The 27,886-nt window shown below is 44.3% G+C and overlaps 11 protein-coding genes across 11 annotated transcripts; 4 read left to right on the top strand and 7 right to left on the bottom strand.

Annotated features, from left to right (window-relative positions):
• Positions 1-5,974: 5,974 nt before the first annotated feature.
• On the top strand, positions 5,975-8,586 carry ONS95_004584 (uncharacterized protein; the record flags this gene model as incomplete). Its single annotated transcript, XM_058497949.1, has 4 exons — positions 5,975-6,937; positions 6,992-7,394; positions 7,444-7,647; positions 7,707-8,586. 4 exons carry the CDS (start codon positions 5,975-5,977, stop codon positions 8,153-8,155), a joined length of 2,019 nt encoding a protein of 672 aa, XP_058352680.1. The 3' UTR covers positions 8,156-8,586.
• Positions 8,587-10,511, bottom strand: SED4_2 (vesicle formation at the endoplasmic reticulum). The gene has a single exon (XM_058497948.1). It carries the CDS (start codon positions 10,463-10,465, stop codon positions 8,696-8,698), a length of 1,770 nt encoding a protein of 589 aa, XP_058352679.1. The 5' UTR covers positions 10,466-10,511; the 3' UTR covers positions 8,587-8,695.
• A 1,399-nt stretch (positions 10,512-11,910) lies between these two features.
• ONS95_004582 (uncharacterized protein) lies at positions 11,911-12,813 on the bottom strand (the record flags this gene model as incomplete). Its single annotated transcript, XM_058497947.1, has 1 exon — positions 11,911-12,813. One exon carries the CDS (start codon positions 12,811-12,813, stop codon positions 11,911-11,913), a length of 903 nt encoding a protein of 300 aa, XP_058352678.1.
• Positions 12,814-14,272: 1,459 nt separating this feature from the next.
• ONS95_004581 (uncharacterized protein) lies at positions 14,273-14,779 on the bottom strand (the record flags this gene model as incomplete). The annotated part of the gene is made up of 1 exon (XM_058497946.1): positions 14,273-14,779. The coding sequence occupies one exon, from the start codon at positions 14,777-14,779 to the stop codon at positions 14,273-14,275; it is 507 nt and encodes a 168-aa protein (XP_058352677.1).
• Positions 14,780-14,833: 54 nt separating this feature from the next.
• On the bottom strand, positions 14,834-15,061 carry ONS95_004580 (uncharacterized protein; the record flags this gene model as incomplete). Its single annotated transcript, XM_058497945.1, has 1 exon — positions 14,834-15,061. The coding sequence occupies one exon, from the start codon at positions 15,059-15,061 to the stop codon at positions 14,834-14,836; it is 228 nt and encodes a 75-aa protein (XP_058352676.1).
• Positions 15,062-15,320: 259 nt separating this feature from the next.
• Positions 15,321-16,592, bottom strand: ONS95_004579 (uncharacterized protein). The gene is made up of 3 exons (XM_058497944.1): positions 16,574-16,592; positions 16,471-16,509; positions 15,321-16,412 (listed from the first exon to the last, which is right to left on the bottom strand). Exon 3 carries the CDS (start codon positions 16,383-16,385, stop codon positions 16,080-16,082), a length of 306 nt encoding a protein of 101 aa, XP_058352675.1. The 5' UTR covers positions 16,386-16,412; positions 16,471-16,509; positions 16,574-16,592; the 3' UTR covers positions 15,321-16,079.
• Positions 16,593-17,581: 989 nt separating this feature from the next.
• On the top strand, positions 17,582-17,970 carry ONS95_004578 (uncharacterized protein; the record flags this gene model as incomplete). Its single annotated transcript, XM_058497943.1, has 2 exons — positions 17,582-17,747; positions 17,816-17,970. 2 exons carry the CDS (start codon positions 17,582-17,584, stop codon positions 17,968-17,970), a joined length of 321 nt encoding a protein of 106 aa, XP_058352674.1.
• Positions 17,971-18,253: 283 nt separating this feature from the next.
• ONS95_004577 (uncharacterized protein) lies at positions 18,254-18,838 on the bottom strand (the record flags this gene model as incomplete). The annotated part of the gene is made up of 1 exon (XM_058497942.1): positions 18,254-18,838. One exon carries the CDS (start codon positions 18,836-18,838, stop codon positions 18,254-18,256), a length of 585 nt encoding a protein of 194 aa, XP_058352673.1.
• A 3,124-nt stretch (positions 18,839-21,962) lies between these two features.
• Positions 21,963-23,349, top strand: ONS95_004576 (uncharacterized protein; the record flags this gene model as incomplete). Its single annotated transcript, XM_058497941.1, has 3 exons — positions 21,963-22,408; positions 22,461-22,585; positions 22,649-23,349. 3 exons carry the CDS (start codon positions 21,963-21,965, stop codon positions 23,347-23,349), a joined length of 1,272 nt encoding a protein of 423 aa, XP_058352672.1.
• A 501-nt stretch (positions 23,350-23,850) lies between these two features.
• Positions 23,851-25,121, bottom strand: ONS95_004575 (uncharacterized protein; the record flags this gene model as incomplete). The annotated part of the gene is made up of 5 exons (XM_058497940.1): positions 23,851-24,186; positions 24,320-24,548; positions 24,603-24,784; positions 24,831-24,983; positions 25,035-25,121. 5 exons carry the CDS (start codon positions 25,119-25,121, stop codon positions 23,851-23,853), a joined length of 987 nt encoding a protein of 328 aa, XP_058352671.1.
• Positions 25,122-25,812: 691 nt separating this feature from the next.
• On the top strand, positions 25,813-27,220 carry ONS95_004574 (uncharacterized protein; the record flags this gene model as incomplete). The annotated part of the gene is made up of 4 exons (XM_058497939.1): positions 25,813-26,070; positions 26,120-26,585; positions 26,635-27,090; positions 27,153-27,220. 4 exons carry the CDS (start codon positions 25,813-25,815, stop codon positions 27,218-27,220), a joined length of 1,248 nt encoding a protein of 415 aa, XP_058352670.1.
• Positions 27,221-27,886: the final 666 nt, after the last annotated feature.

Raw genomic sequence — 27,886 nt, 5'->3', positions numbered from 1 at the left:
ACTTATAGTTCGTACTATTAATTAGCTACTAAAATCGCGGAAATCGGTTAACGTTTAACTGAGATATCGTTAAGTAATAATATAGGGTTTTTAAAGGGTAAGTCGATTGTATAATAACCCCTTTAGCGTATAAGCCTAATAAAAGCTCTTTTTACTATTATAACATAGAATAGTAACCTTTACGTTATGTACTAGCGTATCTTATCCTATTACAGAATAATAACTGTTATAATAAGTACTAAAATAACTCTTCTTAGTGTTTTACGCGTATAAGTCGAATATATATTCAAACTTAAGGATTTGATTAGTTCTTTTAGGGAGCCGCGCGTATTAAAGAATAAGGGCTATAAAAACGGTCTTTTCTACTGCTGCTAGGAGTACGCTAGTGGGCTCACTTAGCTCTCTGAAGTAGCTCTTATTCGCTATTATAATATAACGATGTTTCTAAGAGGGATATTAGCTCTCGTAATAGCTAATAGCGAATAAGACGTTAGTCCGAGTTAGGAGTGTTCTTAATAACTAGCATAACACTTAGTAGTCGGATTATATAGCTAAGTCCTGTGACTTAGTTAGACGTTCAGGGTTAATATAAGAGTGTTAAGTAATAATAAGTACTTATCTGCTTTTAGCTAGCCTCGTAATTCTAACTAATAGTAAAGCTAGGTGATTCCAGCTTTCAAATAACGCTAGGCTAAGTGTAATCTTATAACTTCGTATAAGTTGTCTATTATCGTATAACTAAGTGCGTAGCGCTGGTAAGGTAGCGATAATAAGGGTTGAAAAATAAAGGCTCGCTTAGGTAACGAGTATAAGTCGTCGGGATATTATTACGCTATTACTAGCAGTGTGATTTAAGCTTAATATAATATAATAGTATAGTTTAGTGTTAGCTAGCACGTGAGCGAAATAACCACGGATTAGGTGATAACCTCTCTATTAGCGCGAATATTAAGCTAAGGAGCCCTTGATTCCGTAGAAGGCGCTTAAGCTTATATAGATAAATTCCCCGGGCTATTCCCGATTAGGACTAGTTACATTTAATATAAAACTTAACGTAAACTCCTATAGTAGCGTAGAGCTATTTCCCTTTGCGTATAACTAAGTGGGTAACTGTCGGTAAACCCCTTCAGAGTTAACCGAGCTCCACCGAGTCTTACTGAGCTTTGCCGAGCTCTAGACTCTTCCTAATCAGGTATAATAAAGAAATGGTTACCACTACCTTTACAGTAAGATTACTTTTAATTAAAGAGAAGAGGACTATATATTTATAGAGGTAATAGCTAAAGAGATAGTAGTAGTAACTCTAAGGGACTAAATTAGTATAAGATCTATAGTTGAATCTAATAAGAGTACTTTAGAGGTAGTATTAAGTAATACCTTAAGCTTACTTAAATCTTAAATATTAGTATTAACTGAAACTACCTTACTAAAAGTAAGAGTACTATTATTATAGTATAACCTTTATAATAAGTTATAAATAAGTATAAACTAACACTTAATAATCTCTATTCTATAGTATAATATACAGAAGTTATATATAGTAATAAACTAATTCCTTAGGTATAAAAAGGCCTAGGAGTATAACGTTCTAGTGATTTAAGAACTATAGCTAAATTAGAAAGATAAGAGGAGAATATATAACTTAATAGTAAGAAGGTTTTAAATATATATTAAAGAATAAGGCTAGCCCTTAGTCTACTTTTTTATTAATAGTAAAATCAACTTAATAGCGATTGAAATAATAAGTAGCGGACTAAATATATACTTAGTATATATTAATATTACTATAAGGGAGATAGAGTAAACTATCTCTATCTATAATATCTATAATCTATATAAGTATATAGAGGTATATATAGACAGATAGTAGGAGAGGATACCTTAAGAGAGCGCTTTTCTAAAGGCCTTTATTTAAATTAGTAAATATTAATAGAATAGTTAAGTAGTAGTTAGGGACTTTAATATCTACTATAAGAACTAGTTTAGAGATTTACTATTACTAAGATAATAATTATACTGAAAAACATATATAGAGGCTCTTAGGAGTATAATACTAGATAAAAGATTAAAGCTAGTTCTACTACTAAGAATAGTAACTCAACTAAGAGTTAATATTAGATTAGATCTAAAATAGATAATACTAGACTTAAGTTAATATAGTAAAGACTTAGTAAAGAGACTAGTAAAGTATAGAGTAGTAATTACACTAGACGCCTAGTTAGATTATATACTAATTAAGATAGTACTAATAATACTCTACTATAGAACCTTACTTTAGAATCGTTAAGACTTTAAGCGAATAGATAAGAAGAAGTTTAGAGAAATACTTAGCTTATTATTCTTAATACTAAAGGAAGTAAAAGTAGCTAGTATTAAGGAAGAGTTAGATGAAGTAATCGACTAAATAATAGAAGCTATTAAATAAGTAGTAGTAAACTCTATAATTATACTAATAGTTATTAAGAGATTAGTACTAGGATTTATATAAGAGTATTAGAAGGCGATTATAGAAGTTAAGAGAACTTAGAGGAGGTAGATATAAGATAGTAATATAAAGAAAGATCTTAGGGTATATTAGAGAGCTAAAAGGTATTATAAGAAGGTAATTATAAGAGATATAACTATTATCTATAAAGAGAAAGTAAGGGAAATAAAGAATAAAAGGGGTCTCTGATTACTAGCTAGATAAGCTAGATAAAAAGGCTTAGGAACCTCGGTGTTTACTCTGAACCTATAGAAATAAGATAATATAATTACAGAAAGTATAGTAGAGAAAGCTAAGGCCTTATATATAGTCTTTTTCCTAAAACCTCTAGAGGTTAACCTATTAGATATATACTTTACTTATTACTTAATAGAGGCTAAGAAGTAGATACTAATTAGTTCTTAGGAAGTAATAAAAGCACTTAAAGATATACTAGTAGATAAGATACTAGGGGAGAATAGAATACTAAATAAAGTACTAAAGGTAGTAACTACTCTCCTAGCCCTAGTATATATAGAGATATTTAATAAGTTAATCGAATTACGCTACTACTTGAAGAGCTTTAAGAAATTAATTATAGTAGCCTTAAGGAAACTAAAGAAAGATAACTATAGCTAAGTGAAATTGTATAGACTAGTAGTATTACTAAATATTATAAGGAAAATACTAGGCATAATTATTACCTAAAGAATCTAGTATTATATAAAGAAGTAGCACCTCTTACTAATAAACTATATAAGTAGAAGAAAGTAATTATTAAGTAAACACACGGTCTACTTAATACTAGAAAAAGTATATATTATATAGAGAAAAAAGAAAGTAGCTAACTTACTAATACTTAATATCTCCGGAGTATTTAATAATATATCTTATGAATACCTCTTATATAATATAAGGAAAAGAAAGCTCTTATTAGAGGTAGTTACCTAAATCGTTAGCTATCTCTCGCAGAGAATAATAACTATTTAACTCTTTAAGAGTAAAAGTAAAGAGTATAATATACTTACGGGAATACCTTAAGGTTCCTTACTCTCCCTGATTTTATACTTATTTTATAGTATAAACCTCCTGGAAATTACTAAGAGCTTAGACCTAGTAATAGTATTTATAAATAATATAACTCTAATAGTAAAGGGAAAGTCTACAGAGAGTATATACTAGAAGCTCTAATAATTATACTTAAAGGCAGATGAATAAGCTAAGAGATACGCTATAGTATTTACGCTATAAAAATATAAGTTACTCTATTTAGTATATAAAAGCGACTTAAAGGAGATTAAACACCAGGAGAAGCTAGTAGATTTATAATAAGAAAGGGTAATTTATTTAAAGAGTTATATAAGGTACTTAGGGGTTATCTTAGACTCTTACTTTATAAGACTCTTATATATTAATTATATTATCTCTTTACTAAGGATAGTAAGTATAGGAACTATAATAAGTATATTAAAGTATTAGGGAGACTTAAGTCCCCTTTTAGGCGCTATCTTATAGCCCTCTTAACTAGCGCGTCCACTGCTTTATTACTTAGTACTCTTACGTAAGCTAGAATCTATTATAAGTATATCTTTACCTTACTATATTAAAGCGTTTTAATCGCCTAAAGGATATATCTTAGGACTATCTGCCCTAACTATTTCCGTAGCTATATTATAAAAAGGATCACTACTTAGTTATCTATAAAGATAATAAGCTTCTAAGTCCTTAGGTCTTTAATCGCTATTTAAAGTACTAACTAGATACTTATAAGTTCAGCTCTATAAATAGTGAATTAGTTAGTCGAACTTATTAAAAATATAGTTAAATTTATAATTTTAACTAAGCTATTAGCTTAAATAGTGGAATAGAATAGTATCTTTTTACTACTTAGTAACTAAGACTTACTAAGTATTATTTAGGGGATAGCCGGAGAGGTAAATAAGGATTATACTAATAGAACTAACTAGGAAGTTATACGATTCTTGTAATTTATAGAAGCTAATAGAGTTATTAAACCGGCAGGCGCGAAGAAACCTAGAGTCCTTATTTGTAACTTTCACTATAATATCTTTCCTTCTTTTTATTTATTTATAATACTTTTTAGCTTTAGATATAGTGCTAATTAGCACGAGGACACAGATATAAACTAGACCTAAATAGTACGTCCGTATAGCGCTTAGTGCAGCTAAATGGACTATGGAATTAAAAAAAAAAAAAAAAAAGGTTCCGGGCTGGTACTGTAGCATCCACATGTATGCTGATCCCTGGTTCTATAATAAGGTTATGATGAGCCCTGATGAGCTGCCGACGTCTGGAAGGCAAACCACGGCTTGGAATCTTCTACATCAATGTACTGTCCCACCTACATCTCCAAATGCACGACCTTCTTGGCCGGATTAGCTCCTCGTTTAAACAAAGATGTCCAAAGTCCGCGAAAGAACTGTCGTTCTTGACACAATAGATCATGAATCCCGGAGTTTCCTCTGGCTAAGCAAATTGGTAGTATACAATGAAGGTTCAAAATTCGCCAAAGTTCCTGTCCAACATCATGCAGAAGACTTTGCACTTAGAGAATTATAAAAAGCATCATCGTCCCTGAATTGTGAGAGTACATTCTCGAAGAGTATCTCGATAATCAAATCCACTACTAGCAAACCCAAAACCTCTCAAATTCCCAGGCAAGTACGCCGAATCCGACTAGTAAAAGATATGTCTAATGCTAACAAGTTACAAGACGACACCCACCAGTCTATGACAAGGAATATGTCCCGTTTAGTGAAGTCGAATTCAAAGACGGTTGGTCAAATGGAGGCGAAGATGCCGTCCGACAAGGTCAGCCGAAGAGCCCCAATTCAATTTTCATTCTACATATCCATGTCCAGCGCTGACGACAGCATTGGATGGTTTTTAGGAACAGCCTTGTTCAGACGGAAAGCAGCAGATATCAGCAACCTTCTGTCAGGTGGACCGTCGAGAATGGACTTGGGATAGAACTTGCCTCCACTTGCAAGGGGGCCCTGCTGTTAAGGTCATGTTGCAGCGCTGGGAGGAGGAATCCATCCGTGAACAGCCTTACAACGCGATTGGTGGCGTGAAGCCCTGGCGAGGCTGACCCGGGATTATCAGCTTAGTGACCTGTCGGGCTCCCGCGAGGCATGCTTCAAAACAGATGTGGTGGCCTAGACTACTTGAGGGTGGCTATGTAGTTTTTTCTTTTTTGAATGAACCATGCGTCTTGGAACTTTCTGGGGCTTATGCTGATGATGCTTCATATCGACTGAGCGGTGTGACATGTGGCCCTTGGCTGTCGTGTTTCGCCACCAACTTCCCAAATTGATTCTTTGGTAGCACACGGGAGAGATAGCGTAAACGCCACAGTGGTAGGCATCTCTGGAGACTTAAAGCCATTGATGGACCTTTGCCGACGATAAATCAAGGTCGGACCAGCAACTATTCCAAGTACTGAACACTGACTGATCAATCCTCGAAGCTCCACAGGAATCTCTTGCAATGGCATCTAACGGCATTGGTTGGCACAATCCTCATACATTCCTTTCAGGAGCAGTGGATCCGGATGACACTGAAGGCCTCACTTGTGAAATCAAGACGTACGAGGCTCGCTTCAATTCTCAGGGGGAACAAATAACTCTGCAAGTTGGTGCAAGACGAGACCTTGATAGGCTGAAGGATAGGGATCACGACTCGGCGCTTGTGCTCACAAGGTTCTATAGAAGAAACAAGGAGCTCGATTTTACAGAGTTGGAAGTGCGCTCACCGTATCTCAAGGCGGCTCTCCGAGCAGTCATCGAAGATTACCCCGGTATGAACATACACTCAGGCAGGATCGTCATTCGGGATCTTCCCAGACCTATTTTTCACTATCGCGAGGAGATCCAACGCTACGCATCCCAACTCCAAGACCCCATCGCGAAGGAACACATTGCCTTCGGCTTGAGGTATATGTACAAGACCTTACAAAGAGAGGTGAAGAGCTACTACAACCTAATGAATTGCCAGCCATCTATTCTTCCCGGATTGGAATTTCTGACACTTTGGATGGCGTTTCGACCTGGCTGTCTGATATACACAAAGAAAAATAATGTCGAGAAAGTGCTGCTCTTGAGGACAATGACGAGGTGCCCATGTCCCAAACCAAAATGCTGCGATGGACAATGGACGCTCACCGCCGACCGAATAGACTACAATGGCACAGACTTTGGTTATGCCGGAGCGATTATTTTTGTCCGACCATATGATGGTTACAAGCCACTTCAATTACTCAACGTCCTACCCCTTGAATACCATCCGCAGAAAGACCGCATAACCAAGGAATTGACTAATAGAGGCAGAAAATTCATCAGCATGTTAGGAATCCACCATCGTTGGTATGAAGGGACTGCAGCTGCTTTATCACTACATAGAAAAAGCACCATTGAAGGAGAGGAAGATGAGTTTCCCTTGCAATCCATAACTGTACGCTCTGACCCAAACTGGAAGTCCCCAAAATAATTGACTAACCTTCACTAGATCAGAGGTCGAATCATCATTGACTGTGAAGGCTTTGGCCTCAAGTTCCCAAGCCACGAGCCCGAATTCTCGTACGGCACACACGTCATCAGTACAGAGTCAGGAGAGCATCTTGCACTTACAGATAAGGATTTCCTTATCTGCTCTCATCGGATTCCAGGGTTTTCGTTGATAAACAAGCGGTGGTGTTACTTTGATGTAGACAAGATCAAAGATATCGCATTCAACACAAAAGCATTTGGGGCTCTTCTGCTTCCGGAATACCAAAAAGAAATGGTACATTCGCTTGTAAAGGTACACACAGATAAGAAAATGCACTTTGACGACGTGATCAGAGGGAAGGGTAAAGGCATGATTTTCCTCCTGCATGGAACCCCCGGTGTAGGCAAGACTCTCACTGCAGGTAATTCCTCTCACCCCGTTTAGGTACCCATCTCATTGTAATTGCCTAGAAAGTGTAGCAGACCATACTCAAAGGCCATTGTATACCGTAAGTTCTGGAGATCTCGGTATCAGTGCGAACGTGGTCGAGGAAAAACTCTCATCAGCTCTTGACCTGGCAACGAAATGGAACGCCATAGTGCTCATCGACGAAGCAGACATCTTCTTAGAGGAGCGGAGCGCTTACGATTTGAAGCGGAATGGTCTCGTTTCCGGTGAGAAATCCGTTGCACCACCAGAAATTTCATCTCTGTTTGGCTAACTTTGAGTGAAGTCTTTCTTCGAGTCCTGGAGTACTATGAGGGCATCATGTTCCTGACGACGAACCGCGTCAACTCATTTGATCCAGCATTCAAGTCTCGCATCCACCTCGCAATCAAATACCCATCGCTATCAAGCCAACTACGGCGCAATCTTTGGAAGATGTTCATCATAAGAGGCGCACCTGAACACCCTCCCCCATCATGGATGACGGAGCAGTTCCTAGACCGGCTTGCGACAGAAGAATTAAATGGCCGGCAGATCAAGAACATCGTGCGGACAGCCTATGCTATTGCAATCAGCACCGGGAGCGAAATGACTACCAAGCACATCGCCATGGGTCTGAAGGCCATCAAGACATTTGAAGCAGATATTAGTGAGGGCCAAGTTGAAAGGAACAGTTCTGAGCAGGAAAATCCTCCCGATTCCGAGCACAGATCGAAGAGAGCAAGAAATGGATAGACTCTGGATAGAAAAATGCAGGTATTTGGCTGAGTTTTGGCGGTCAGATTGAAGAAAACTTGTCTCATTTTGACTCGCTGAAGTCGTCAGCTGCACAGCTCGCGGATAATTTATGGTACGGGCATACAGTAGCAAGGCTGCGAGCGTCGCCGACCGAGAGAGCCGTAAAGCATTTAACCACGGTTCACGATCGCTGCTATATATTCTGACGTCGTTGGTACAGGTCTGTCGATTTGGCCCGGATGGGGAGAGGGGGGGGGATCTGTCAGTCGTGGTGAGATGGTGGTCGATGTTGCGCATAGTTGTCGTTCGCTATTACAGTGTTCATTTCCCTTTAGGTTCAGATTTGCTCTTGGGATAAATTTTCATAATTCCGTAGAGAAGTGATTGGAAGAAAAGAAAATGGGAATAAAGAGGAAATGCAGCAATATGAATTATCTGTATTGTATCTGACTAGTACAGACACGTCTCAAACTTCCTCCCAGATGACTTTTGACCTCAGCAAATCTCTTTCTCCCAGACTCCAACTCATCAAGATATCTAGCTGGCAATACCAGTACTAGCAAGTCTCAACTTCTTGAAATCAGGCGTACCCAATCCAGTGACTGGATCCCATCCCACAACAGCTGGGAATCCTGATCCAGGAATCTGACTACATCCTCGTCCCTTTCCGGCCACGATATCCGTCAGTCCACTCTTGCCGACAGTGTACAACCACGGATTCAAGAATCCAAATGGAGCGAGACCATTGGAGATACGGTCACTGTTGAGCAATGCAACGACGGCCGCGAAAGCTGGTGCAGATGCACTGGTTCCCGAGACCAAACCATCTTCGCCTTCCAGAATGGTGTGGAAGTAGACACCCTGAGCGGAAATATCGGGGTACGCACGACCAGAAACGTTGAAGTATTTGGTATATGCTGGGTCGGCTTTGGTGGACAACCAGGAGGAGACGTCGGCGTTTTGCCAAGCTGGGCGAGGGAAGAAATCGGAGAATCCACCACCAGAGAAAGAGACGGCCAATTCAGGTGCGACGTATCGGGTGGCACCGACAGCAGTTACCCATGGGCATGAAGCGGGGAATGCTGGTGTATAAAGAAGCTTGTTTGGGTTGGTGCTGGTGCAATTGTCTCCTGATCCGGAGTCACCACTGGATGCCAGGACTGTCACACCTCGAGCTGCAACTTGAGCGAACAAATCACAGACAGTATGGGCATATGAAGCTGGAACACCCCACTCGTTGTCTCCATACGAGATCGAGATCGTTTGAGGAATCTTCTTCATGGCCAAGAGATAGGTGAGGAATTCCAGGTAGGGCTCGTTGTCCAATTCGTAGTCAACAGTCTCAGGAGGACGTCCGCCAGTCGAGAAGTAGATGGAGGGAGTTGGGTAGGCGAGTCCAGCACCGTACTGGATATCGAGGTTTGCCTCGACGATGTTCTGAGGGCCCCCAGTTGCGTCTTGAGTATTGAGTCCGCCGTTGATCAGCACTTCTTCAAAGTCAACACCGTAAGCATCAGGCACGTAGGTGGTGAGAAACTGCTGGAAGTCATCGTGTTGAGCATACTCCTCGAGGAAACCAGCAAGACCAATTTGGTTTCCATTTCGGCGAGATCCTCGGAAGTGCTTGAACTTGTAGAGTGCTTGGATGCAGTCCACTGTGATCGTGGTGTTGCAAGCGACGACGTCAAGGCCATCATGGATGTCGGCAGCTGTTCCAACGACTTTCAGGTTCTTTGGCGCTTCGAAGCCCTTGACGATTGTTGAGAGTTGAGGCTTTGGAGCACTGAACTTGATGGTTGGTGCGACAATGTCGACGTAGGCGTGCAACTCAGCGGGAAGACTGTATGCAAGAGTGCGGGCAGCCTTCTTTCCAGTCTCGGTGTTCTCGAAGATCTGGTATTTGGTTTCGAGGAGGGTCTCGACTTCGCCAACAGTGGAGTCAATCACGATCCAACCACTCTCGACAGTCGCCTTCGAAGTGAGATTGTACGACTCGAGCCAACCGAGGACGTTGGCAAAGGCTTCCTCAGAAGGGGCGATCATGGAATTGATCTCCTTGCTGCTGAAATGACGACCGTATGAGGCGTGACCAGGAGTGCTGACATCGAGGACCTGTTGCTGGAAAGCAGCAACGTTGCGGTTCTTGAGATGGATGCGCAGCTTGAAGCTCAAGTCCTGATCGACCTTGGCAGCGTCATCCTTCAGGACCCATGGCTCCGGAGCAGAAGAGAGCTCTTCGAAGACACGATATGGTCCTTGGCTAGCTGCAGCAGCGCCAATGAGCAGAGTGACGACTGTGAACTTCATGATGGGCGTCGATGAAGTGAGGAATGCCCCAGAACTCGAAAGGACGGGATAGGGAGAGGGAAAGGAACTTCGAGAGCGGGGAACACCACGACATCTTATAATCATGACCACGACCAACATCGCAGCACCTCATCTGCACCTTCCCGAGCCACCGAGCACAAAACAGGAAGATCGCAGCTCAATTCCCCCATCGAGCAAGAATGCAACCGCTGGGCACCTTCCAATCCCGCCCGTGCTCGCCGTGGATAAGCTTAAAGACATGGTTCGATGCTTGGTTAAGCTTGTTGGAGCTTGACATATCGACAAGCATCAAGCGTCCGTATTCCAAGGTTTATATCCTCTTGGCGGATAGACTGGGACGGATCGAGCAGGTCGATAAACACGACGAACGGCGCGGCGAGCGGGTGCAGGGTGCGACCGCTCTCTTGCCTCAACGGTGCCTGCCAAGATATGCAGTTGCCCGCCTATCATCCACCACCTTCCGGATAGATGCTAGTCGCGTTCGTTGGGACTTTGGGTAAATGTCTCGTTATTAGGGTGCCGAGGTGGATGTCGGATTTGGGCTCATCGCGTTTGGGCCAGGGATGATGGCGATTGAGTTTTTAGGATTGGCTTTTGCCAGTATTACCTCCGTAACCTTACCTAATTTAAATGAAAAAGCAGGTTCCACCCCACCGTGGGAGGTGCACTTTCCTGAAATAACGACCTCTCAACTGCTAAGTAATTCTTATCACTATCAATTGATTGTCAATTGACAGTTACAATTTTTCTTTAACAGCAATATAATTATTTTTCTACGCAAGTGGGTGCACCTCCCGCGGTGAGGCGGAACCTGCGTTCTCCTGTACGCAGCGTAAGGTAGATAGAGGAGACAAGAACCTTAAGTGGGGTAACAGGTGAGATACGGCACGTGAGCCGCACGTGAGCTAACCTTCAGCTGGGCTTCGGGGAATCGCAACCTTACCTAATACTTACCCCAGAAGTATACCTTGAGTACTGAACGGGTTTCAGACAGTTGACCAAGAGTCAGCTCGTACTTATTGGGATTTGTTGACCGTTAGGAGGCTAACATTTCAAAAAGGTAACTTACCCCCGCCCTGATTAGCTGACATGTCTTCTCCTTCAAGGTTAACTTACACCCTTAGGAGTGTTGAGGGATGTTTGACGTTCAATAATTCGACGAATTTTTCCGTAAGTACATGGGCGGGACTGGGAGAAATACTTGGATATTTCTATGGAATGTTATTTCCTTAGCCGAGATGTCGGCATATTGTAGGTTTCAAGATTATCTCAAGCGCTTTTAATATTTACTAGCTTCTAGCCGCAATGCCATCACACTCCACAGAGTAGACGAACGAACGCCTTTTTCGTGGAATAACAAGAAAAAAATTGCATCGCCTGTAACGAGACGGCCCTCTAGCATTTCAGTCCAACTACCACACACTTCAAAAGTCCAATGCCTCAACCTTCACCTCCCCACCCTCATCAACAAGCACAACCCTATTCTTCCCAATCAAAGTCCACTCCTTATCCTTATACGTCGACGGCTCACTCGCAACAATAACATGCTTCCCATGCTCCCCCACACTCTTCTTCGCAAGCGGATTCCGCCCTTCTGCACCGTCCACACCCTCCTTCCCGCCACTCCCCTTCCTTGAGCCATCGGGGCCTTTTTTCCCATCCGGATGATCGGGATACTGCCTATTGAGCGTCACTCCCGCCGTGGTGGAATAGTACAGCGAAGGAGGCTGTTCCGTAGCGTGGTTCCGGAATCGACAAGCGACGAGAGATCGGCCGTCTGTGATTGCGATGTTGAGATCATTTGGCTGGGCGGCAGCTGGGCCAAGGAGTTCTGTTTGGATGGCGATGATAGTTGAGATGGTCTTTTGCAGCGCTGAATGGATCTCCGCAGGACTGTGGTACTCCTCCCAAGAAGGTGGGACAGCGGTGTCGTTCTCACTGTGTGGCTTTGCGGGGTCGCCAGGAGCGCATAGGAATGAGATGAGCAGGGCGGCGAAATGCTCGGTGTCTGTGCCGCCTTGGATATGCTCGAATGCTTCTTGCGTCATGTGCTCGCACATCTTGCGCTTGATTTTGGCGAAATCGGAAATATAACCGTTATGCATGATGGTGTGGATACCGAAGACGAAAGGGTGGTTGTTCGTCTGAGTGATTGCCGTTGAGGTTGCGGCCCGGATATGGGCGAAAAGGACTTTACTCTCGGTGTTGGCGCAGATACTGCGGAAATTCGCATCGTGCAGAGGAGGTTGGATGATGCGGTAGAGAGCTGGGTGGAGTGGCTTTTTGTTTGGAGAGAAGGTTGAGATGCTGGGTGTGTACCATGCCATTCCGAAGCCGTCGACGTTGAAGAGGCGGTTGCGGGCTGTGATTTCGGCTTGGGTGGTTGGTTCGGCGTTGACGGTGGGGTCATGGGAGAGGAGTTTAGGTAGGTAGTGTTGATGGACTTGTTTGCTGAGAGAGTGTGCTGGGGCTGAGAAATTGTTGGTTGAGCTCGATCAGAAGATGAGAAGGGGAATTACGTACTGACGAGGACATCTTCGAGGAGACATGGCTCGGTGGCAGAGATGTATGCAAACCACCGACACATGATAGCAAGAGTCTTAATGTGAGGTCTTTGACAATTATGTTTCTCAGTTGAACCAAAGCAGGTGTCCACGGCTTGTCCAAGTGGATGGAGCCGTTCAGGAGATCAACGTGATGAGGGGGTTTTGGATTAGAGATGAAAACAAAGCAGAAGATGATGAAAGCCAGAATACTTTTGGAGACAACAAAGAAGAATTTGAGTGTCTTTTATGAGATCCAACCACGCTTTTACTTTTCGCAAGTTGCTTAGTGTGAAGAAAGGAAGAAAGTCAGCAGCAGGCGATGACGATGGTGGTCCCCCTTGTTCGGCAAGAAAGCTTGTTTGCTGGCTAGGGCGAGACTAGTGCCCCGCTTCTCCCTCCCCCTAGCTTCAAGAAGGATGGGTCCCTTCCTCGCTTCAATAATCTAGTGGACTGTGGGGTTTTATAACATAATACCGATTGTGGAAGTTATTCTGACAAAGTTGCTGAAATCATAAATCTCCCTCGGTCACACCTTTTAGCTGTCTCAACAGCGTACCAGAAATCCCGACCAGGATAATCTTTGTGTTCTAGCTATGTGAGACTAAAGTTCGCTTCTGATAGGAGCCAATGTAAACAAACAGATACGTCGTATACCGTGCAGAGAATTTCCGTTTGAGTTGCTTGGACTTCATGCATTTCGAGCATCCTTCATCGCATACCACCTTTTACCCAACACACTGTCCGGTGTGAAACCTCTGGCATCATTGGAGCTGGTGATATCCATCACAGCCTCATCATGATTCATACTGACAAAAGCCTGATCTCGACTCCTTTGGGCCGCTTTCCAGATCTCATCCATCGCAGTCGCTTCAACTTTCATCCTCAATTCGTAAAAGTGGTATACCAGCTGATCCAACCGAACCCACGTGAACCCTTCTTACCCCTCCGCATATTTACGCCCAGCAACAGGGAAATCGGCTTCACAAGCTTGTATCCTCATCAAGTCGAATATCGGAGAATGATTTTCTTGGAGAACTGAGCTGATGCATTATGGATCAATGACGAGGAATGTGTTAGTAAAGAGCCCCAGTTGAGAGATTCCATTTGGGAAATAATCCGTCCGAGGGCCGAGCGAGGTAACATCTTCGCCATCTTGGTACGCTTGCCATGAAGGCACGACGGCAGATGGAGCCATCTCCTTCACTGGCGTATCCCCACCTGGGTGCACTGAATGGAAACATCATCCACTTTTTGCTGATGATATCTGCGGATCCATTGTGTCTGAGAGCTGTCCGGAAGAATTCTTCCATTCGATCATTGAATTGATCAAGACGGTCTGGAAATGAATGAGCATTTGGCTTTGGATTCTCTCCGATTGGTCGCGTAATGCTGGTGCACATGTTTTGTAAAGGTTCGCAGACTTACCAGGATCAAACTCCTGAGCTGCTGCATCGTAGAGGCATACGTATCCCCATTTTGTGTGATTCTCCTTGTACAGCTGCTGAATCCATTCCTTGGCATATAGTAACGCCGCCTCAGCTGCTGTACGCTGCCTCTCTAGCTCTGGAGCTTGCTTTCGCTTCCAGTTTTCACTAGCACCTATTTCAATCGCCTCCTCGTCTCCATTCAATTCACGAGCCGCGAGATACCTGTCAAGACCATCTTCACTACTCGCTGCCATTGCTTGGAAAACAGCAGCGTTTTCCTCCGCCGTAATGGGTGTCCAAAAGCGATCGTTGAGCAGCATCGTTTCTTCGAATGTTAGGTTGGCAGGGCTTAACAGGGCTTGTTCCAGCAGTTTCTAACGGGATAGGCCAGTCAGTGCACGAATGTTTTTGGTTTCAAGGTCGTGGTCTGGAAGATCGAGAAATATTCGACGTTCGGCGTCGGTCAAGGTGGGAGGCGAGCATGAACTCTTCTGCTCGAGGATTGGCCATGCTGTAATGAGATCTTCAAGGGCCGTGAGGTTTCTCATCACCCTCATCGAATTGGCCAGCATTGGCTCAAAGCCGGCGGTTGAGGATGCCATGTTGGAGAAAACTCGGATGATTTGAGCAAGATTGGTAAAACTGTGCTGAATCTACTTCGGAGTAGAGGCGAAGAGACGATGATTATTGACAGCTTTGGCACTCTGCTGTAGGGTTTTATTTGGCGTAAAGATGGCATAAATATAACCTAGAGGAATCCATCCCTTTAAGCGCCCATTTCAAAGCTAGACCTAAAATGATGTTCATTCGGCTGGTAACGAATGGCGGACCAATCAATATGGAACCATGGCCAAGTGAGGTGGGTCATTTAGTGGTGTAGGATGACAAACGAGTAGTCCTTCCACACTTACTATTGTTGAAGTCCCAAGGATCCGTGCAGCAATGATTGGATGTAGGAGAACGAGGCATCTTTGATATCCTTATTCCAAGATGGATTATCATATTGTCTCCGAGAGAGATAACCCCGTCTAAAGTAAAAGAGTTGCTGTACTTTTGGTCCAGATATTGATAGCACGTGATTGGCGTAAACCATGTATTACTCGTCCAGCGAGCATTTAGGAGGATCGAATGATTCGAGCATAGTTTCGGTGAAGACTAAATGGACGTCGCACCTGATTTCGTGTCGTTTTGGCAAAGATCTCGTTGACAAATGTTGTCTTACTATTATTGGCGTAGAGGAATCAATCATCAGGTATAATTTGGATCCAATCTATTTCCTCGAAAAAACTGGTACATTGCGCTTTCGAGTTCCTCAATTCTTTCCTTTCCAAGCTGTTGAACAGAAATATCGTAAAGACATACGAACCCCCAATGAGGCTTTCCCGAATGATGCAATTGCTGGATCCAAGGTTTTGCAAAAGGGAGAGCTGCTTGGGCTGCTACCTTCAATGCGTTGTTTTCCACTGCCAATCTGCGTCTTCTATCCTCTTTCTTGCTTACGTCAAAAGCAGCTTGCTCTTTGCTTAAATTACGAGCAGCAAGAAAAGTGTTGATCCCATCATGGCTCGTATTTCCCAGTGCATTGAACGAAGCTGAAATCTCTTTCGAGGTGCGAGGTGTCTAGAATCGATCTTTTGTGATAGCAAGTTCCTTGTCAGTGAGATCTCTTGGGGTGGAAATGCATTTCTCAACAAGCTGTTCCCGCGAGAGAGTGGTCGCCGCACGAAGATTGGCGGCCTCCTCCTCTTCATCAGGCAGGTCAAAGAAGAGTCGGTACTCGAGTTCAGACAGAGTTTGAAGACTTTGAAGAGCTTTTTGATAGAGTAAGGGCCAAGCTGAGATCAATTCTTCGGCTGATTTGAGACCACGCAAGACTCTGATCGCGCTGGAAAGGATCGCGCCGATTTCAGTTGCGGTTGACGACATGCTTATTACTTCTGAGATGTAAACTGTCTCATTGTAAGTGAGACGCTAATTGAGGCAATGGAAGTCGCGATATCTCAAAACATACCTGCTCGCGGACGAGGATTCTTATTTTGCCGGAATCAAACTAACCCAAAATGGTCTTGCGTCAGCAACCCTGCTGCATGGCATGTTGATAAGGAATGACAAACTCCAAAGCGGAATATTGGCCGACGCCATGTACGAATATGCTGTTCGTTTCCTTTTCAGAAGAGGACTTCCACGAAGCAAGTTTTATCCAAGTGAGAAAAAATCCAGAAATGTGAACATAAAATCCGCCTTGTCGAAACGGAGCCAAAGCCTTTTTTCATTATAACTCAAGATCTAGTAGTTTAATCGGACTTTATTACAGCCGAGATATAGTAACGAAGTGATAAGGAAAATTTACACTATCATTCGAAAGATTTCAGGCGGTTGAGAGTGTAGATTATTGCTTGTATCACGTGGCCTATGAGCCACGTGATTAAAGAAACTGTACCTACCGAGGTATACTTCTTGCTTGTATTTCCAACTTTGAGATTGCAGATAGAATCGAACCATTTCAGCGATATGGCCATGTAGATTGGATGTTTACGTCAAGGTATGGTGCTGCAAGTAAGCTTCGGCAATTGTCAGCAGTGGCAGGAGCCTCCATCATGAGGTTGTGTGACATCAAACCCGAGGCAAGGCTGACGATATATTAATAATCGCACCAGTAGCGCTTAGCTTTGCATACAAACATTCAGATCGGCAAATACGAGCCCACTCATCCTATGATCATCCTTCTGGGCTCGGTGGCGGCCGCCTTGGTCAGCCTCATCTCTAGAGGAGCGGCAAACTGCCATGCAGTAATTCGTGTTTGCTACGCATGATGTTTGCGTTTGTACGACATTTGTGATTTCTAATCTTGAAAAGACCTCGTATTGTATCCAATTTGGGAATGCATGCATCATTCCGTGCTGAAAATTTGAAGTCGCCGAGCTGAGGATTGAGGTCAGCAGTTCTCTAGCAAACCTCGCCTGCCTTGCCATGATGGTTGTATATAAAAAGCTTCGAATTCCGTTTCTCGTCCTTCAATATCATCAACAATAACATCATCAAATTCATATCTGATAGTCGTAGCGCCAGACACAGATTCCGAAATTCCAATTCTCTTGCGACTGCAGATACTTTAATCCACAATGAAGACCTTCACCGCTACCGCCATCCTCGCTTTCGCAGCTAGCCTCGCCCATGCAGCACCTGCAGTCCAGGCAAGACAATTTGAGGCTCAGATTACTTTCACTGGAGCCGCTGGAGCTTCATACACGCTCTCTGTCCCTACTGATGGAAGCGTTTTTCCAATTAGTAGATACCTCCATCACACCCAAACCGGAAGTGCATAGAAATGGGGAGCATCAGGCTGACTTACACAGCCAACAATCTCAGTGTCTCCAAGATCGGTTCTTTGGGAGGAGCTACTTGTGCTTTTGATGGTGTCGATGGGAGTTACACTATTCTTGTGGGTGCACAGACAGTGGATGTTGGACCGCCTCGGGTGCAGGTCTCAGGGTCTTGCAGGGCTTTCTAGAGAGCGTCAGGGACATGGATCGAGCGTGACGTAAGACAGCCGTAGTCGAATGAGAAGTAATTGTTCGGAAATTTTTACAAGACAGATCTTGCGTTGCTAGCAATCTAGAAGTTCTGTCAACCTCCAATGAGTTCCACAGCTTCATGAGAACTAAACTTCAGAGAAAGGATATCATACAACTCTGAGCATATGATATTCGACGGACACTGCAGCTGTCCAGCAGCCTGTTCGGTGATTGTATAAATTGTTTCCTCTCCTTCCATGCGTCGTCCATCCATGACAATCAACGCAATATCTGACCATTTATGATTACCGCTCCTTCCTCTTCTTCCACCCGCTCACGTTCGAGACAGTAATGCTGGTCGCCGTCTCTCTGGGCCATATCGTTACCATTTTCCCCATGATTTTCGACGGATGAGCATTTATCTCCCTCCTCATGGACATGAAAGCTGCAAATATGAAAACCTTTCCTCGTAACCCCAACGTCGTGGAATCCTCGAACTCTTGGATCTTCTCGTAAACTGACGGGCGTGTACCAAGCCCCATCTGACTCCTTCAATGACGATCTTTGGAAAGCAGCAAAATCCCTGAGAAATCCAGGCACCTCGAAGATGGGCTCCAGCCTCTCAGGTTTGTCTCCAAATATCAGCCTGTAGGATACCAGAGCTGCGACGAACGTACGAATAGGAGCATCTTCAGCATTCTTTGTGCCTACAAAGACCTTTCTGATTTGGTTCAGCGACAGACTCATACCTAATTTCCCTCTCCGTACTGCGCCGTACATGTTGTCTTGTATGAGGTCCATTGTATAGTTCTTTAGGGTGGGGCAGTCGATCAGATCTCCGAGGAGGTAGATGTCGATCAGCATATCGAGTCCAATACTCTGAATTGAATGCGACAAGAATGATCTGTTGTACAGCCAATCGATTGCGAGTTCGAAGACCTTGGGCTCGATGTCGGGGAGAACCACTTGCAAAGTTGAAGCCGATACAAAGATCCTTGCAAAGTACGTAGATATGGCGCATATTTGGACTCGATGGATGATGAAAACTTGATGAAGAGGCCCAACGAGGATCTTTATGGCGTCTGGTGTGAATTCTCTGCCGGCTGGTCAGCCCGATTGTGCCACCCTGATATCTTGGTCGAGATGGGGATGTTCGTACTCGTTGACAGCTCCAGTAGCCACCTCTCCATCTTCTTCAAGAGTTGCTTTCAAGTCGTTATTCACAGCTCGACAAGCTGACTCTAGTAGATCGGGTTCAAGGGAAAGAGGAGAAACCGTCAGACTCTCTGTATGTCGAAGGACGTCGTGGTCTGCGGGTGGCATATCGCCAGTAGGGCCTAATTTTGCCGTAGCGGAGATTTCTCTGTGATGTGAGTTTTTCATTTCGGATATCTGCTATTGAAAATCGTGGTTTCGCGTGCAGGGCTGAATTGCAGCAGGTGGTGTTTATGTGGAGAGTGGACGTACAAACAAACAACAAAGCTAAAATTAAGCGAGAAACTCTACCTACGCCAGAACCAGCAATGGCGTTCTTTGGTGCTATTAGGTTGGCGCCGGGAGATTTTGTTAGTATCACGATTGAGACTTCGATGATAAATTTCTACGAAAAAGAAATCTTGTCCCAGGCAGCATAAATTGGTAGCCAGGCAGAATACCTTTAATAGGTTTCAGAACCATCACGTGTACATCCATTGCCTAATGAAATGATCTCTAAGCAATCCAAGATCTTCAAAAGTGAATTTCTTTTCCAAATTCCATCATATTACTCTGCATCCTGAAAACTTTCGATAATCTGGCAGCCTAATTTCTACGATATCAGACAATTTTGGTCACGGACGCTATCACGCTTATCGCATCACTGACAATTAATCTAAGCCCAGCCTTGACGTGTTTTGACGGCGTGGTAGAGCACATGGTTGTAGCAGATCGACAGCAGAATATTCTCACAATGTCAACATCGGATCGCCGTCCACTTAGAGCAGGCGCAAGATCCCGGACTGCTGCTACGAGGTCCTCTCCAATGTCCGGCATGCATCGAAACTCGAAATCAAATTGTCCAAGTATCCTAAACAAGGGATTATGGTCATACACATCTCTCATTGCTGCCATGAATCAGATCGACGAAAGAGTCGCTCACACGGAATGTTGTACCAGCATAGCTACCGAGATGGATGGGTTCTGCAATAAGTTCTCGAGGCTGTATATTAATGATGCAACCATGAATATTACAAAGTCAAAAACATGACTCAGTTGGCTCTTGTCGCGGCTGCCATCTTTAACTATTGAGCGTAGTCCATCCACAACGGGTCTAACGTTGAAGAAACCCGAGCTGTTCATGCAGCTTCCAGCAGAGATCCGGATAATAATCGGGGAGATGATTGCGTCAGAGTCCAGGCAAGTCCTTCTTTTCCAGCACGCTCGTCTGTACCAAATTTCTTGGGAGGTGGGCTATCGATCTTCACGACCCCGCTTCGCCAGCCGCTTCCTCCGGTGAAATTCGCCCTAAGGTTCAAGTGGAACCGTAATAAGTGGATGGGATTCAAAGAGGTCCCCTGTAAATCACAATTTCACTGCATGTTTCCAGCAGATCCTGTTACAGGGCTGCTGCTCGAGTTGCAATTCAAGAAAGTTTTGCTACTACTGTAGCACGCACTCGGGCTGAAGATCAGGCGGCTGTGGGAAAACTGCTAGCTCAACTCCAATTCGGAAGCTGCTGAAAGATCATTAGTCGTTGCCCAGGAAATTCCGCCTTCAATGCCTCTAGTACAAGGAGAGATTGGAAAGGTTGGGAAGAGCATAGTTCTGGTGGTGTGAATTGGAGCCGTGTTGGTGTAAGACTTGCCCTATGAGTGAGACGTATATTAAAGTCATTGAAATGGCATGACAGGACCATCGAAGCAGTGCTGAGGTGGTAAAATTTCATTGCAAGATACAGGTGGTGCGAGGCCGTACAGCCCTGAGTTCAATCGCTTTCTATTTTGGCTTAGCAAAAATTCTGGGAAATATGTGTGCTCTGTCAACATGCTCCCTGCAACTCTGATTCAAGACAATGCCTTTTGTGGACTACGACGGAGAGTGGTGAATTTTGGTTCAAAACTCAAGTGATCTTTTAGCTAGTCAGTTTCAATAACGTGATACCGAGGCAGAATTGAGCAGGGTGGCCAAAAAGCCAATCAGTCAGCCATCAGCTGAGCTACTTCTGCAGCTGACCGGCTTAAGTGTAAACCTATAGCTGAATAGCTTGAACTGAGCAGCTTAAAAGCTGCTTAAAAGCTGATTCTAAAAATAGACGTATACTAAAAATCCCTCCTAAGACCAACTGCATTAAATACCGCTATAAGCTCTATTATCCCCCTTCTCTGCTAGTTTTTCAGGCACTCTTAATACTATAACAATTGACCTGATAATCTTAAACTGTATAGTATAGTTTATATAGAAGAAGACGAGAAAACACGCTCACATAATAGAATTAGAGAGTTAGTATACAATAAAGGTGGCTTCAGGACGAGCTTTAATTATCCTGCTACGCCAGACCGCCTAATTCTAGCTAATCAGAGGTAGTTTTTCCGCTCCGGGACCTCTATTCCTCGTAAGCGAAGCATCAAAATCGACCCCTTACATACTAAAACCTTACTCCAAAATCGTCCAAAAAAAAAGGGCTAGCTTTTAAGCTAGCTTATAAGCTGACTATATTTGAGCTGACTGGCTTATAAATATCTTTGAGCTGATTAGCTGATAGTTTTTTAACAGCTGACTGATTGACTTAAAAGCCGGCTGACTTTTTGGCCACCCTGGAATTGAGGGAAGGGGGCTTTCAGCAATGAATCATGAAGTTGCCTCATTTGCTACCCACTAGCGCAGTCTCTCACCTCGAGCAGGTATATCTGTTTTTCCTAGTGTGAACGACTCCCCGGAAGATTCTTGACGCCATCTCAGACTCAATCTCAACGACAGCATCAAGTGTCAGATGCCGACTGCCAATATCGAAATGTCCACCGAGCACCCTGGTATGCCCGCTAAACAGAACAATGAGGAACCTCAGCAACCCGGCATGCCCAAAGTCACGCCCCGTCAAACTCTCGCAGCTCTCGCAGACATGATTCCTCCCGCTGCCAACATATCAACATTCAGCGAGCCACATCCTGCCAAAGATTGCTGCCATGTTGCAGGCTTAAGACAACCCCTAAATGGCAACTTGTCACTGCATGAAGCTCTCGCCAAAGATCACACCTTGCAAAGGCAAATAATGCCCCCACATCGAATCAATATTTCCGACAGAAACAGACTTCAAACTCTCCTTTCAGCATTGCCTCCGCTCTTCATCGAGAAGATGCCAGTTCCAACTTGCTCGCCATTAGAGAAGTTCGAGCTATTTGAGCAGCTACCAAAAGAGATCCGAATTATGATATACGCACGGATGGTGGCAGAACCCAGGTATTCATCTACTGTCCAACTCTCACGTCCAAATTGATTAACAGCAGTTTAGATGTGTCAAGCTTTTCGAAGGACATACACCGGGTGAGCAGCACATCCATCCATGGAATTCGAATGTCGACGGCCAAGCTCGGCATCCTGCCATTGTTCACGTTAGTCGCGAAGCTCGAGAAGAAGGTTTATGATATTATACCATCTGTCACGATCGTCGTCGACTATACATGGAAATTACGATGCTAGAGCCAGATGAGACATGGAGGGCAGAGGAGCCACGATTGGTGGAGAGGATGATGCTGCAGGATGAAGGTTCACGCAATACATACTTTATCAATTTCAAGCTGGACTACTTTGATCATGGAGAATCGAAGCTGGGGTACCTATCGTCAGGTCTGGTCACGGGCCACGGACCTGAAGACTTCAATTTCTGTGTCGACGTTTTGGAGCAGGTTCAACACATAAGACAGCGGCCATGCTACAGACGCGCTTTGGAGGGTTTCATGGCAATTCGTCATGCGACTATTAGCACCGTCGTTATGTTCAGACACATCATGTGGAAAGGCCTACAGCAGGTTACTCTAGTACAGGAGAAGCAGTCTACCTTAACTCGACAAGATGGCCTTTGGTGGTCAGCAAATCGACGATATCACGAAAGTACTGCCAGGGACTTGCTCCAAAGCGCTGCACCATCATCTTTAATACCTGGTGGCTGGTCAACCCAAAGAAAGCAGAAGGCGATGAAGGTTATTGGTCCGTTGCGGTTTGAGATCAACTTTATCTACAGATGGACATCGCCGAGCAGAGAAGATGTTGATCGATTCCCTTGCCCGGTTCGATGTCAGGCGCCAGAGATAATTCCCTCGGAAATTCACCAAAGATGTGTTGAAAGGGACAGAGAAATTCTCGCAGGCTGTGCTCAGGAATATTTGATTCGAGGAGATTGATGCATTCCGGCTGCAAAAAATCATATGCTCTGCTGGTAATGAATGCTCTGCAGCCTCGGACGTGTCTACGCATTCTAAAGAGTTCATCATCGAGGGCTGGCAATAACGGAAATTTCAGAAAGCAATATGTTGGATTTGTAATCCTCGCTACTTTAGGAGTTTCTAGAGCTTTCGCTTAGCTTCGCTAAGCTACCACGTGACGTAAATACTACGTAACTATTACGTCTTATTACGTAGCTATTACGTGTTATTACGTAGTCTAATACGCCACGTAGAATACTCTAGAAGCGTAATATCGTCTATATAAGGAGCCTCGAGCTCTCGATAGTCGTAACTTAAGCAATTCAAGAATCGTCTTTTATCACGTGTTCCTACTTCCTCACTTGATATACGCCATATACTCTACACAATATTCAAATGGGTCAGAATGATATAGGAGATAAATACAACGAAAGATCTCGTTGTTTTGAATAAGTGACAGAACCAAAGGATCAAAGCGTGTCACTTGACAGCAACAGTCGCCTCGTTAACTACAACTCCACTTATCGTCGCTTCTCCCATCTCCCAGTTCTTCTGCTCCCTGGCCTCTTTCTTTGCTTTCTCAGTCTCAAACTGCCTATAAACACATTCTCTAACCCTACCTTGATAGAACAAAACACCATTCTCCTTGACTGGATTCAAAATACCTTCACCATAAATGCCCCGCTCGAGATTTTCTTGTGCTTTCTCGCATAACTCGAAGTCTTCCATGGCGACCTGTCGGACAAACTTAAAATACGCTTCGAACTCCTCCTCTGTACCACTGTGGTAGTAATCAAAGACCATTCTCGCCACACCCTAAGTAAAGTAAGCACCATCAAATACATTGCCGACGTGTTACAGATGTCGCGTCTTGAGGCACCATTTCCAATACAAGTCTTTAGAAGAAGAATACAGATCAACGAGGAGAGAAATAAGGAGGTGTGCTTACCGGGTTGGTTGATGGAAGAGTGCGAAAGGAGGACATGCCACCTCCGTATACATTCAGGGTGGAGATAGGAAAGAAGTAAAGGAACAACCCGTCAGCAGGCTTGGAAGGGTCTGCCACATGTTGAGACCACGTCGTATGGTTCGTAACAGAATAGAACGTCAGTGGGTAGTACTTGGAGAAAGTGGGATGTGTGTACTGGCAGTGGAGACATTCTTGAAAGCCATCGATCCTGTCGCGCATAAGCTTAGAAGGGGCAAGAGTGGGGTTAATTAGTGAGACTAACATTGTTTTCCAGTTGAAGCGACCTTCATACGAGATGCTTCGCCGATGAGGAAGTTTGGTAAAATCCACAGTATTGGTCAGCTGCTCGAGACCGGGAAAGTATTCATCGAAGGTAGGGGTGTCCATTGATAGGGTGGCGAAAACGAGGCCGCTTGCGGTGAGGTGGCTTTTGATGCGGCGGTTCTGAGAAGGTGTCAGCGACGAATCTTGGACTCTGGATGAATGTTACCTTCTCGTCTGCGAATACGACGATACCATCTGTATTGATTTCCTCAGAGTATGGACTTCGATTCTCGACCATGATCTTGACTTGAGCGATGTCATAAACAACCGGCTCGTTTCGTTTTTGGAAACGAGTCACAGGTCCCAAGAAATGCCACGACTGGATCTCTGTGATTAGTTCCAGATCCATGGTAGCGATGGATGAACCTACCTTCAGAAATACAGCTCGTCTTTCCAGCTGGTAGAGTGCTGGGCTACAAAACCAAGAAGCTGGGAGTGTTCTGCTCAATGAATCCATGATTGACAATAAGAATGATGGATGAACATTGAATCCCGGACCCAGAGTAATATTTTGCTTCTCACCAGTTGGTTTCCAACACTCATATCGAACATATTTGTCAGATAACGCACTGATGTCGTCGTCTGATGCTGTTCAACGTGATGCTGCATAGCCGACACTGTCATTGGCCAGCCATCCGGGGAGTCGTTCCGAAAGCGGATATGCGATCCAGAGAAGTTGGTTCTCACTAAAGCATATGCGGTGCTCAGGAACGCGCACGAATGGTACTGTCTAAGCCGCCCAAGTGTCCAATTGGATTTGACACATCCCTTCCGCGTATGTTTGTATTACTCATAACTGACCTCTCACGTTGCCACGAATCCTATGCATTATCTGAGACAGGAAGAATTCTTGGGTCATCCCATGATATCCCACCACGAGGTGCCGCCTCAGTGCATAGCCTGGATGTATGGACCGGATGCGGGAGGGGTTTGATAGCAAACTTGCATCGTTAGGCATCAAAGGATGGAATGATCGTGGGAACGAGGACATGGACAAAGGTATCATTGGCGTGGAATCTTGCTCCAAAATCATCTGCATACGTTAGCAGTACCCAAGCTATATTTATAACCACAGCATCTCGCAAGTGTTGGGACGAAAGTCAAAGTGCTCGTAAAGACCACGTGACTGAAACAAGCAAGTAGTAAGCATGGATAATATTTTCGTTTCTCTGGACGCATTGCTATACACACTTGGTATTAGCATTTTATTGGTCATCGCTTATGCTTTGAATTCTCGGAATGCCCAGAGCAACTACAAGAAGGAGACCATAAAACCCAAATCCGGAACAGGTGACACAGTCCAGCATGCCAAAGCGCTAGAAATATATGAGGACTTGAGGCAGTCTCCAAGTTGGTGGTCGGACGAGAAGTTATTCGAAGTTGAGAAACGTGCAATATTCAGCAAGGTAGGTGCGGCTTGTACCAAAGAATTAAGGAAAACACTAATGACGCAAGACATGGCTCTTCGTCACCCATGCATCTAGGTTCCAGAAGCCTGGTGACTATCGAACTTTCGATATCGCTGGATTCTCATTCATTGTCATCCTCGGAAAGGATAAAGAGATCCGCGCATTCCACAACGTGTGCCGGCACAGAGCATATGCTGTAACCAAGAAGGAATCTGGCAGCTCGACCGTGCTCGGATGCAGGTACCACGGCTGGAGCTATGACACGAGAGGAAAGCTTGTCAAAGCCCCTGAGTTCGACAAAGTGCCAGGATTTGACAAGGAAACGAATGGGTTGTGGGAGATAAAAACTTCGATTGTCCTGTCCATGGTCTACGTGAACTTTGATGCATCAACCCATGTGGATTCTTTCGATCTCCACGGAAGCGAAGTGTTGCTGAGGAAGTGGAGTGTGTCCAAAATGAAGTGCCTCGAGGAATGGAAAACAGAGGGAGCTTTCAATTGGAAACTTCTCGGTATGTGCATCGCAGGACATAAGTGCTCGGATCTGATCTCTCCTTTTAGGTACACTATCGCCGCAAGAGGAAAAGAAGCAGAAGCGCTGGTACGTAATTCTTCCTGGTTTGGGAGCTGGAAGCCGGGTCGACCTCGAACTCGGGCATACAACAATTATGCGAAGAATTGGGCCCAACATCATCTTGATACTGAAAGCAGTGCCAAAGTCTGCCAAGAGCACAACGTTAGAATGCAGTATCTATGCCAACGATCATCTGACCACGATAGATATGGATTCACTGAGGAGTGAATTAAATTGGGAGATCAAGCAATTAACAGCCAGACAACAACGCATAATGCGCAATGAAGAGCCTATCATGGCTCTTGCTTCTTTGGTTGCAAAGCAAGGAGAGCTCAACAGACTCTTGGGTGTCCATATTGCTGCGGAGAAGAACGCTGGAGGGGAGATCTACCCCGCGGTAAGGGAGCAGAGCTTTTCTCGAGAAGGAAAAGTGGATGATGATTGTAAGAAAGTCTTGCAGAATACGCACTTTCATCTCACTCCGATCAGAAACTAACTGAGATAGTTTGTCGAGAGCTCGAGAATCCTGGGTCAACTTGCAACGCGAATGCTAAGGGCCTCCTCGATTGGTGAAGCTAAGCAAAGATTTGTTGGCAAATATCAGGGGCGGGAAACAATTGATAATAGTAACATCTGAAGTTTGAACTGTAGAGATATCTGAGATATAATGTCTTATACGAATGTGAGTTGAAATACGAGAAGGAGACGAGATGCAATCAGGTCAACATATATACCACAGCCGAATTTTACCTGACCAGAACTCTTCTTTCTTCTCACCGGGATACACACATGACTATGATATGATATCTTTCCTTTCCCCGAAAGTTTCAATTAAGATCTTTTGGTGTTCGAGAAAGAGAGCGAAATCTTTGATAGGAGCGTCATTCGGAAGTATGATCGTTGGGAGTGTCGAGAGGGGTGTCTAGCCCCGTGTCATAGCTCGCAGAGTTCGCTCGCTAGTAGCTCGAGATTTTGATGGAGATCACGCCGTCATATTCAGAGGTTTCGAGGTTCGACGTCAACTTTGTGTCGAAGAGACGAGTGGTTGGAGGTGGAATACGGTCAAGAGCTGGAAGTTAAGGCCTGCGTAGTGGACAAGTGTGGATCTAAAATTAAGCGAGGCTACTAATCAACATTCATCGTTATGAGTGAATGTCACTGGTGATATTAAGGATTGCGGCGGCAATGTTTGAAATCGATCCACTAAACCGCCATTTTTTAGATTGCCAACCGAATTTC

This window comes from Cadophora gregata, assembly GCF_030347475.1.
Source record: "Cadophora gregata isolate MNR1 chromosome Unknown scaffold_14, whole genome shotgun sequence".
Classification (NCBI taxonomy): Eukaryota; Fungi; Ascomycota; class Leotiomycetes; order Helotiales; family Ploettnerulaceae; genus Cadophora; species Cadophora gregata.
The sequence above is the reverse complement of the archived record's forward strand: the minus strand, read 5'-3'. Positions and strand labels throughout refer to the sequence as shown.